At 40.3% G+C, this 12,490-nt stretch overlaps 1 protein-coding gene across 1 annotated transcript in view; it reads left to right on the top strand.

Moving 5' to 3' along the window:
• LOC310855182 (AT-rich interactive domain-containing protein 3B-like) overlaps positions 1-3,449 on the top strand; it is a gene marked incomplete at its 3' end in the record, with an annotated part of 79,738 nt that extends 76,289 nt beyond the window's left edge. The window contains exons 8-9 of the mRNA XM_083760093.1: positions 887-979; positions 3,241-3,449. Coding sequence (XP_083616219.1) covers positions 887-979; positions 3,241-3,449 — 302 coding nt within the window. The remainder of the gene's footprint in view (positions 1-886; positions 980-3,240) is intronic.
• Between the last annotated feature and the right edge of the window lie 9,041 nt (positions 3,450-12,490).

Below are 12,490 nucleotides of genomic sequence, written 5' to 3'. Positions count from 1 at the left end.
CATGTATGACACTGATGCCATGCATCATACACACACACACACACACACACAAATAATATACTTGCACATACATACATGTAGACGTGCATAGATAACGACACACAAGTTACAACAGAGCTTAGTGGTATCTTAGACAAAGATACACACATACATCTAATAGCGCTTAGTTGTGTCATCTTGAATATTCTTGTAACAAATGGAATGTTTGTACTGTTTCTAAGTCTTGTTGAGGGTGGGGTGTCGCTGTCTAATAACCCTATGCCCAAATAAGTAATGCCACAAGGCCTACGATGAACATACTGGGTTTATGATTAGCTTGTAGATCTGCTTTTTGAATGGGGCTTAAATTGGGGTTTCACAACAGCAATTCTTTAGCAATACTACTCATGGATTAAGGTTAAACCACAACTGATTTCAGTCATTTGGATTCTATAGAAGTCTCCATGTCTGCTATGGAAGCGTTCCATGCACTGAAAATAGGCTATCTACAAGGGGGCTCCTTTCACACTGTCTCATATTAGGACTTTTCTTTTAGAGAGAGACAGATTTAATTTTGCTTTAATCCGTGACATAAATACTAAGACATTCTTGCTAATGTGCTCTTAAATCTAGGCATTTCTCATGTACACATACCGATGCACTGTAGACTAATTGCAGTATGTTTAAGTGTGTTGAATGCAAATGAAATTGCATTGTGTAAATGCTCATTTACATCTCTTCCTCTTGACTGAAGAAGCTTCAACAGGAGGAGTCAATAATATTCAGGGCTTCATTAGCGTTTTGATGAAGGCCTGAGTAGCCAAAACGCTCCCTAGCCTTGAGGAGAGTTCTTTCTTCTGAGCCTTTCCGAGTGTCATTCTCACTTTGTTTCTTTGTGTGGCTCTAGATGAGAAGCAGCAGGACATGTCCTTGAGTATCTCATCCAATGGAAACGCCAGCATCACAGTCTCTGTGGACGTCAATGGCACAATGTATTCAGGTGTGTACAAACCCTACCTGACCAGACAACTATGCAATTAATGGCACTCATTACAATTTACAATTACAATTTAGGCATTTAGCAGATGCTCTTAATCCAGAGCGATTTACATTAAGCAAGAACAAAAAAGCATGGGAATACATCACATAAAAAGCATTTATCATGAAACATGCGTAAGCTAATAACGTAACAGTGGAATATCTATATAATGAAACTATACATATAAACTATACATATATACTATACTATGCTATACATATGTACCATGACGTGCTATTATTATAATTATAGTGCTGTCTACATAACATGCTACAAGTCTGTATCAAATGCTATCTAAGTCTACAGAAATGCTATCTAAGGGGGTAGGGTAAGTGCTATGGGCCATGATGGAGTCTGAAAAGGTGGGTTTTCAGAATACGGCGGAAGATTGGGAGTGATGCTGCAGTTCTGACTGCAATGGGAAGTGCATTCCACAGTTTTGGAGCCAGAATGGAGAAGAGTTTGGGACGTGTGGAGCGTTGTCCCGGCGTTTTTAGTGAGGGTACTTCCAGCTTCCCTGCGTTGGCTGATCTGAGTGCGTGGGAGGGTTTTACTCTAAAGGCCTGCATTCTGTATAAAATGACAATAGTATGCTATACTGAATAAATAACTATTTTAAAATGGCTTGGACCAGTCTCTTAAATAAAGATGATGTGTGAGTTTGAATTAATGAGGTTCTCACACTATTGCCTGAAACTAGTTTGACTACCACACTGAGTACGTCATGCAACAGCGCTACAAACAGGACAGAATTAGATTTAAATGTGCAAAAAAAGAGTTAAAATATGGTCTTAACGGGGGCACGGTGGCACAGTCGGTAGTGCTGTCGCCTCACAGCTAGAAGGTCATGGGTTCGATTCCCACTGGGGGCGTGTTCCCTCCTCCGCGTCATCAGTGCTCATACCCGAGGCGGGGTTGGCGAAAGGGCCTTTCTGTGTAGAGTTTGCATGTTCTCCACGTGTCCCCTAGGGTAGGTACCCTCACAAAAAACATGCAGTAATCCTGGTCTCTAAAAACTACCTGGCCAGCCGGGGCGCCTGGACGTAGCGCCTGTCACGCTATGTCCAGCCGGGGAAATTCCCCGCTGTCAGATGAAAGGAAGCAGCTTGGACTCCTCATGCATAGAATGAACTTAGCATGAGATCAGTCCGCTGCCCCCCCCAGGTTGGCAGAGGAAGTGTAGCGCCCAGGATTACATTAGATAATTGACACTGGGTGAAAAAAATGGGTTGCAAAATCGTTGGATAAAATGTATGAAAAAATATATATATGGTCTTTAACACAATCAGGGAACCCATCAGCTACAAAAGGGAAAAAACAGCGGTCTTTACTGTTCGTGTCCTTTGAATTTGAACTGAACTGAAGCCTCATTCCAATCATTGATAGGGTTGCGCAATGACCCGACCTGCAGCACTGTTTAATGTAATTTATTTGTGAGTGTTATAAGCCTTTTTAGTTGTATTACTGATGACAAAGTCAACAATGTACTGTATATACTGTAACATGTGTACAACTATACCGTCATATGCATGCATCTGTCGCGCGCATTATCAAAACATTAGAAAGCCGGCGTATGTGTATCAGATTGTAATTCTAATAATAATAACATGATTGAAAGAAAGAACTAGTGTATTCGAATGCTAGCATGCTGCTTGCTTATGTTATGGATATACATAACATAATGTTGACTTTGTCATCAGTAATTCAACAAAAAGTACTTAACACTGTGATAATGCTGGCCGATGGCCAGAGGCTCCAGGAAGTAGACATGTCCACAAGTACATTTTAGGCATTGTAGTACAAAAGTAAATAATGCTGGCCAAAAGTAAACGTTCCAAAAACAACTAATTGAACACTTGAAAACCATACTCAAGAAAACAAACGGGAACTGTTACAGGCTTTTTCTCCTTGAATGAGGCCCTGGAAATGAGCTGACAAAATTGGAGCTGGAACACTATACAAATGAAGCTCATAAATAGCTACTCTGTCCTGATTGACTGAAATGTTGTCATCTACCTGAAAATGTATTTTCTGTTTGTTAAAGAGCTGGACAGACAGGTTACTGAACAACCACTCCATCGCAATGATTACTATCAGAATATAGTGATTTAACCATTTAACAAAAATACTTTTGTTTTAACCAAAACATATCACTTACCCTACCTTTTAAATGTAACATAACGTATAGTCCTAACGTCGTGAACCTCTCCCATGTTTTTTAGGAACCCTGTTTGCCCAGAAGTCCGGAGGAGGCGGTGCGGCCCCGGCGCCCGCTATGTCTGCCTCAGCGGCCGCCACCGCTGGCACCAGCAGCAACAGCTTCACCTTCTCCGCCCCCTCCACCCAGACCCTTAGTCCCGCCTCCTGCTCCTCCTCCTCCTCCTCCAAGGGCCCGGGCTCTGCCGACGCGGCGGCCAGCGGGTCGCCCTAAACTCAGCAGGGCCGCCGTTTGTTCCTCTGCTCCACCGGCCTCTCTCTCTCTCTCTCTCTCTCTGCTCCTACGCCGAGGAGGAGGAGGAGGAGGAGGCCCATCATGAATGACAGTACATTGAGACAAACAAAACGAAAAAACAAAACAAATACGAACAGATGAGAAATAACAAGAAAAAAAACTGTTGCACAACAAATACCTCAATGACCCTGTCAACCCTTTGGCTGTCCTGTCGTGAACACAGAGCCTGAGTATGATGTATGACAATTAATACCAACATGTGCTCATATGCACAGCTATGCATTTTATTTGACACACACACACAAACACACACACACACACGGCACACATTTATGTTAATCCACATGCTAAACACAATCAGAGAGCTCAGCCAAAACCCACTGGCAGGTATATTCATAACTGAACTTGAAAAGTTTTTATTTTAGGACATTTTTGTTTGTTTGTTGCCATTTTGTTGTCTTTTCAATTTTGTGTTTTAGAACGATTTTCTTTTTTTCTTTTTTCTCTCTCTCTCTCTCTATTTTTACATACCTCAAATTGAGCAACCTGCAGTGGTGTCCTCACCTCAGGAGCTGTACTATATTCATAACATGAATTAACTTTATTTTTATATTTTTTACTTTTTTTTAATGTTGCAATCAGGAAGTCAGGACATCTCACAGTGATGACCTCACCACCACCAACCATTAGCAGCATAACAACAACACACCTCACCTCAAGCAGCCACATTGACACTCGTGAACCTCTATTTCATAGTGAGGCTACACCGCCTAAAGTGTGATTTATGCTTAGTTGCGCGACGCGTTGTATGCTTGTAAATTGGCTATTTTTTTCCCGCTGCGTGAAAGCGCGCGACCAAGTATATATCACCTGTAATGTTCAACAATGGTTGTTGGGCAGATTTTTATAGATCAGCACATGAAACTCCTCATTCCAAGCCCTCCCACCCCAGACATCACTCCCGAGTACATCTTGTCGGAGGCTATAATCTGGATGCATAGTTCCATCATGGTTGTGATCAATGGACACAAAAAGCAAGAAGGCTGTAATCGCCCATCAGAGATGAATGGTAAAATGTCCTGCATTGCTATAGCGCCTTTATCCAAAGCGCTTTACAATCTGTGTTACGGTCTCGACCATTCACACACCGACGGCGTTGGGAGCTATAAGCAGTTCAGCGTCTTGCTCAAGGACACTTTACCCCAAAGCCAGGAGGGATCGCACGGGCGACCTTCTGATTTCCCAGACTCACTGCCGGCTGGGAATGATAGGATTTACTGTTGTGTCCAAAAACGACCCATGAAATGCGGACAACTCATATCCCTGCTCAATCTCACACATACACACTAGAGTACATCTTTCACTTACAGTATCACTACCAGAACAAAACTATGTGGATAACAAAAGCTTACTTTTTATCAGGTGAAGGACACAACAATGGGGGAAAACACCTCTGATCCACCAATCATAGGACTAGCATGCCCTCACCGCTTCAAATCACTACTCCGCAAACCGTGATCTAGCGTTGAGGTAAGTTCCTTGTATAGGATCAGACGTGAGTTGACCACCTCCTCCCCCCATTTTGTTTGTGCCTCCTCCAAGCTATGGAGGAGTCACCAAAAACGCTGGCAGAGCTGACCTGTTGTATGTACGGCACACGTATCTCACACCTCGTAATGCCCTCTCCGCTCTGGAAGGGGGCCTTTCTCAGGAAGCACTGTGACGTCTCCGTGGACTCACTTTGTCGTTTTAAAGAAGAAAAAAAAAGGATTCACACCGAAAAGGATGCACAAGTCTATGCTACGATTGTCCCGCCAAGAATACCTCATCAGACTCCTCTTCCTACAAGGAGATCTACACTACATACCTCATATTTCGCTGCAAAGCCAACATGACTTGACCTCGTTGGGGTGAACCCCATTTGCGGTGGGAAAACAACACCCATCTCAAGGAGAAAACTCAGCGGGAAAGCGAAACCGAACTGACACCAACATACTGTACTGGGCTGGCAGACAGCTGCTGGTTTTGGGGACGTGCACCAAGCTGAACTGGGATGCTCTATCTATATCTTTCCTGCTCTCTATCTTTCTCATCCATCCCTCCCTCCTGTTCTTATAAGATGTGTTTTGTTTTGCTCCTTTTTTCTTTTTTTTTTGCTCGTCCTTGTCGGATGGGGAAATGACAGTTCTCACCTCCTCATCGATTTACTACATGCATATATTTTTATCCAGAAGGGGCAGGGCCTGACAAGTCTATACAAATGTTCAACCCAAGTAAGAGAAACCCAAATCTGCAATGATGCATTCACTGGGTGATGGCAGCGATATGTTCTGCATATGTACAATCAAGTGGCCAGAGTTTATACAGCCCCTGGTCCACATCAGCCTCTGGTTATTGCACAGCTGGATACCAAAGACTAGCCCTATCACACCTCTAGCTTGGCCCAGGGCTACAGTGTGTATCCTTGCCAGTAGATGGAGTAGCAGCCCCATACAATGCAGCAAGGCTGTAAAGAGGGTCCCTACAGACGGCAAACATGGAATTATGGAAAAGTGGATTTTAGTTAAATAAACTAACATCACCCAGCCCAAGAACTCATTTTCGTAACGAGTCCTCAATTGTTATTTTTCTTTTAACAAAGGAAAACTCCCTGCCAAGTGAAGCCGTCTCCCAGGTTTTCCAGTGCAGTTTTGAGTTTTAAACAAACCATATCTTAAAGACCCATTCCATTGGCTTAAGATTCAGTTGGCATTGTTACTGAAAGCAGCTTTTGCTTCATTAAGATTACACATTGATTGGGCTAATAATGTACAGTTTGCCTCTTATGGCAGATCAAAGTTTAATGGCATAACGTGTATATATTTGGAAAATGTATGCGTGTCTGTGAAGTTTTGTGATATTGCTTCAAAAGTTACACCATCTTTGGTTACATATTTTAATGAGGCCCATCGGTGCGAAAAGGATCACTGTTATTCCTTGACCATCTTTTGTGCAAGCTTTCAAGCAAATCTATAATGACTTTTGGAGATATCCTGCTTGCAGACAAATATAATGGGGCAAAGCCATAACCCAACCCTCTGTTAGTGAAAAATATTTGTTTTACCAGTCACCTACCACTGTAAAATCCAAAGATATTTATGCTAAAAAAGCAGGTGTTTGGAATGTAGTTAAAGGGTTTTATATCCCTAATCATTTTAACCGGAGTCCCTTATTTGGCTGAGAAATATACACCACATTACAGTGATCTAATACACAAGTGCCAATTCACTGACCAAATGCCACGTGACCATATTTGACAATCACTTTTGCCAATGAACTGGGCCTTTAAAATAACATTTTCCTAATGGTGTCATTTGATTCAAGACAATTCTTGAAATAAGTCAGTTTGTAGTGGGAAAATGTTTCCACTTGTTTGAAGAAAAATTGTAGTTTAGGGCCCATAATTGCTATTGTAGGTTGAATAATGTGGTCTGCAGCGTACTAGAAAGACCCTGACCCTGTACCAAGGCCCTAAACAATTAACTTGGAGACTATGGACATTTTCGTCACACACCTTATCCCTAAACGTCTTTGCCTTTTTTTTTTACTATTTTGCTAAACATTTTTGAATAGTTAAAATTACCAGTCTACATGTGTCAATGTCGATTGGCTAGTTGAACTATTCACAAATGTTTTTCAAAATAGTAAAAAAAAAGGCAAAGAAGTTTAGGGATAAGGGGTTTAGCGGTGACTGAAATGGAGCCCTATGGGCTATATCTTGCGCCACCTCTTAACCCTTATCCCTAAACTAAATAAAACCCTTTAAAATAGTTCAAATAGCCGAGCTCGCAAGCTCACAATGTCTCGATGTACTGTAGATCGGCTAGTTGAACTATTTTAAAATGTTTTTCAAAACAGTAAAAAATGGCAAATATGATAAGGGATAAGGGTGGCGCAAGATGGTGCCCTATGGCTCTCTTGAGTTTGCTAATCAATTTCTCATTTATATTGAGGTCTTGGCCTGGGCCTGCTTTAGTCTGACATGCCAAACGTGCCAGATGGAAGCCGCCTCAGTGAGGGTTTTATCAGGTCTTCACTATTATTATTTGGAATCTAAAGGGTACCCTTGAAGAACCCATGCAGAACCCTCCTGTTAAAAGGTTCATGAAAGCACCTTCAAACTATTTATAAAGGGGCGTTCTTCAAGGGCTCTTCTGGGAATCCCCTGTAGTTGCAAAGATCCTTACGTTTTTTTATTTTCTCCCACCCCTGCCCCCGTCCCATGTCTGGCCCAGTTTGTAAAATCCAATTTCTCAGAGATCAAGACATCAAAATTTGTCAGCCGGTTTGTTCTGCTTCAGACCGCTGTTGCATTTTAAACTAAGACACACAGGTTGGCGTGAATTGAATGGATTTTTATTTTGCCGTTTCCATGTTGAATATGAGGCTTTTCTTTTGTCTTGTAATTTAAAACACCTTTTAAAGCCCAATGTGATCCGTGGTGGGCGGCCTTGTTGCTTTTAGTAGTACACCGTGTTTTAGCTGTTACGTGTTTTGTTGACCTTTTTGCAGTGCAGATCAGCTTCAGATCACAAGGGGTTTCAGGACATTAAAGACAATGCTGGCAAGTCCTTTGGTTCACCTTCAGTTCCTCAGTGACACGTTTTCTTTTATAAAGGTGAAAGATGTAGTTTGCTGCCTTAAAAAATGAACTGCTGGTGAAATGCTACCAGCGTATAGTTCAGAACTCCACTGGCCAAGGGAATGTCTTCTTTCTCTCTCCAAGCTTAATCCTTTGGAGAGCAAAACTCAAGTTTCCGTTATTGTTTATCATCCAATCAAGAGGAAACATTTTCTTCGGCCTTATACCAGTGGAATACTTGTGTGTGTATGTGTTAAGTGCAAAAACGAAAATCTCCCATAATACGTCATTTATTTGCAAAAGAAAATGGCAACAAAATACAAGCACAAGGCAACAGTTTGTACTTGATTTGTTACATCCTTTACATTTTGGTATTTGAGAGATTTTTAGTTTTTTCCATGTGTTCACACACTGGCATGAGGCCAATGGCAAAGTGTTCCACGAAGAGACATTCACTATTCCGAACTGATGTTTTCAAAACAAAGGATCGCTATTTATTTGTGTTGATTTTACTCTGATGAACTTTTTTTTTTGTAATTATGACATAGGATTTGATGGCTTAGGTTGTGTTACTAAAACACTTTATTTCTCCTTTTTGTTCTAGAAACCAACATTTTCTGTTCAAACCGATCAGGCTAGGCAATGACTGTTTGATAGTGTAGCCTTAAAGGAGAATTCCATACTAGAAAGCTTTTTTACCTTTATTTGTAGTTGTTACGTCCCCACCAAAGAGGTCCAGGTGTTATATTGTGCAAAAGTGTATTATTGGCTATTTCCCCTAATATAAGCCCTCAATGGGGGTTGGGTTTTTGTGCTAATTTGCGTACTTCCATCGAAATAAGTAGTAAAATGTACCGCTTGAGATACTATTTACATTATGAAGAGAGGATATATACAAAAAAAAAATGAAGTGATGGAAATAAGCGAATTAGCATAACACCCCATATCCCCATTCAATTCAATGCAATTCATTGAGGGCTTATGGTAGGGGAAATTTCCAATAATGCGCTTTTGCACAAAATAACACCTGGACCTCTTTGGTGTGGACGTAACAACTACAAATAAAGGTAAGAAAGCCTTCTAGTTTGGAATTCTCCTTTAAGCCTAATTCATACTCCTGTAGTGCAATGCTGTCGCTTGCCAAAAAGGAACAGACCTACAAGTTGTTGGGTTTTTTTGTATTGTTTTATGGCAAGCGACACCATTGCATGGTGAAGTATAAGTTAAGCTTTACTGCCTTCATATTAGAAAGAATGCAAGTGTGGGTGAGTGTATAATTGTATGAGAGGGTCAATGTTCATGCTTTTTGGGGCGGAGGGGGCAAAGTTACCTCTTTTTCTCATTTCCTGGGTGTCTGTAATACCATGAGGAATCCCACAGGTGGTGCTGTCTACTACTACTAGGACCACCACACCGTGGCAGAGATGGAGCTACATCCTCTGTCATTTACAGTTTACTCTTCACTCTTGAATTAGCTACCATTGTTGACTTGCGTGATTGTGTGCATGCTTGCATATGATGTATTGTGTGTGTGCGTGCGCGTGAGTGTGTGTTTTAGAAGTCCCCCTACCTCTTTACCACCACAATACCTCAGGGCACTGGGCTGCAGTCATTTTTTCATTCATGGTTGAAGTTGTGATATTGGCTTGTACACCGAGGGAGGTGTACAAACAAGCTGCAAAGACTTCACTGATTGAATGCTACTTTAGGCTGACTAGGGTTTTTATTTTATTTTATGTCATTTAGTTTTATTGGGTTAATTTCTTTCTTTTTCTTTTTTTTTGGGAGGGGGGGGGGTCTTCAATGACTGTAGACAAGACCTCAACACTCAGGAAGCTGTGAAATTGGAAGTCTGCAGAATCTTGTCTTTCTGATGATAATTTTTGGAGTTAATTCAGTTTTAAATTGTTTTAAAAATCTAACCTGATCTGTGTAAAAACAGGTGCATATGCAAGTGGTTATCGAATACCTCATTTATCAATTTTATGTTGTTTTTTTTGCTTGTACAATGCTCCGTCAATTCATTCAGCTGTGGGGTTTGTGCATATTTTTGTACTGTTATTATTATTATGGATATGATAATAATGATATTACTGATATTATAGTTTTCTCTTTGATTAAAACAAAAAAGAAATAGGACAAAACACACGAATGCTTGTAAAAAAGAAACTGGTTTGTGCTGATTGTATTTAAGAGGAGCACTTTTCCAAAGTGGTTTTTTGACACATTCAGTTTTGTTCACATTAGTAATATAAAGATATGGTTCTCAGGGCTTTAAACTTGTATGTCATGATAAAGTTTTACTTTATATCTTATGTGTGTCTCATGTGTTACTTCTTGGAATGTGTGTTCAATTTCCACGAATTCTACAGTGTTTAGTCATCAGTTTATCTTTAACGGTCAGCTTGCTTGCTGGAAATGAAGATTAGGTCGCATAGGGTTACAATGCAAGCTGTCGATAGTATTACTCATTAAAACCACATTCTAGACGTTACTAGTCAAACATAACAAGCTCCAGGTCAGATAAGTAACTAAGTACATTTACTCAAGTACTGTACTTGAGTACAATTTAACTTACTGGAGTATTTTCATACATTTGACTTCTACTCCACTACCTCTAAAGCAAATGTAATTTTACTCCACTACTTCAAAACTTTAGTTACTTTGTAGCCTTGGAAACCCAGACGTTTTATAGTTACTTTGTGGATTTGGATTTTCATTAAAAAAAATACATTAACCACTCCAGCTCGATATACATACTTTGGCTATTTGAAAATAGCTGATCTACAAGCTCAAGTCACAACCGTGCTGCTTTGCAAAGCATTGTGATTTGTGAGCTTGTAGATCTGCTCATGACGTTTATTGTGTAGATCTTATTTGTTGTCATGCAGGGTCTTCAGTGGACCACAAACAACCACACAGGAGAAGACTCTAGCTTCACTAAAGGTTATTTCTGTGATCTTCCAGAATGGAACCTTCTTTTTTCCTACTAATATGATCAGCGGACAGGCCCGATGTTTCTATACTGACGGTGAAGTCCATGCTTGGGAAAGCATGTGGTGCTTCATATCAAGAGATTTAAAACAGGCTTTATCATTCACACTTTTTTTTTTCTTTCTTTTTTTTCACTAGTCCAGCTCAAGGCAGTTTGGCAAATCTATAACAGTATATTTCGGCCCAGGCCGTGGCGTAACGGTCTGGGCACCTGACTGGTAATCCAGTCGCAGTGTGCCGCGGGTTCGACTCCCGAGCCCGACACGGCCTTTACTGCATGTCATCCCCCCATCTCTCTCCCGTTTCCTGTCAGCCTACTGTCTGTCCCTTCAAAAAATCAATAAAAGGCGTAAGCCGCAAAAAAATATCTTAAAAAAAAAAAAAAAAACAGTATATTTCATCATGAAAAAGCAATGTCAAGACAACTGTCACAGTTACATTTTGTAATCAAGAATCAGGATCAACTGTATTGTCAGTGACATTGATCAAATGATTACAGGTGTAAAAGACTGGGTGAAAGTAGTTTTCTATTTTGCTAGCTCTCTACATTTACAATTAATGCAAGAATTAGAATAGGGAAAGAGAATAACACAACATAAATAACAGGAGGTCAACTGGCACTGGAAGACAGGTAGGCTACTACTGGAAAACATTCAGCATATAAATCACAGTTTCGTGTGCATGGTTATTGGTTAAATCAAGCAAAAATAAATATAAAACTATTTGAATAAATGTTCAAAACGAATGTAACAAAGATGGGCGCAACCTTCGTGAGATATTCACATGAACATATTACATACCAGTACCTAGTAAAAACCCCCAGTAAAGTTCAATAATGTAAAAAGGCACCAAGGCCCATCACAGGTTTTGACTACTTCAGTGCTGGTTCTCAGTACATTCCAACAATGCTTTTTCATTATGTAAAAGGATAGGCTATGATTCTCTTTTTATTTGGGCTTGGCCAATTGTTCTGACGGACACAGGAAATAAGAGAATAGCTGTGGCCTGAAACCAGAATGCTGGGTGAGGTAGTATTCAGCTTATATACTGCCTGCAATGTTTTATGCATAGCCTACATACAATTACTTTACAATTCAGATTAAATTAATTAATCCTTCAGGAAACTGCATTTTCAAGCAGGTAAAAAAGTAAGAATAGGTCTACAAGTAATACAAGCTAATTGCAAAGTATCCAACATTATATTTGAAGTTAAGCTGAATAAGTTCCATTAATTACATAGAAAAAGACAAATCAATGAAGATATAATCGTATAAATAATAAAGTGACAGTGCCAGCCGCAAGTAAACAAACAAGGATGTCAACTATGTAAAAAAAAAATGGAAACAGACACACATCTGCCTGTTTGTTTCTCTGTGTGGGTCGGAGTGTTTCCCCCACATTATTA

This window comes from Protomyctophum parallelum (assembly GCF_964188405.1).
Source record: "Protomyctophum parallelum genome assembly, chromosome: 2".
In the NCBI taxonomy this organism is placed as follows: Eukaryota; Metazoa; Chordata; class Actinopteri; order Myctophiformes; family Myctophidae; genus Protomyctophum; species Protomyctophum parallelum.
Note: the sequence above shows the minus strand (reverse complement) of the source record. Positions and strands in the feature narration are given on the sequence as shown.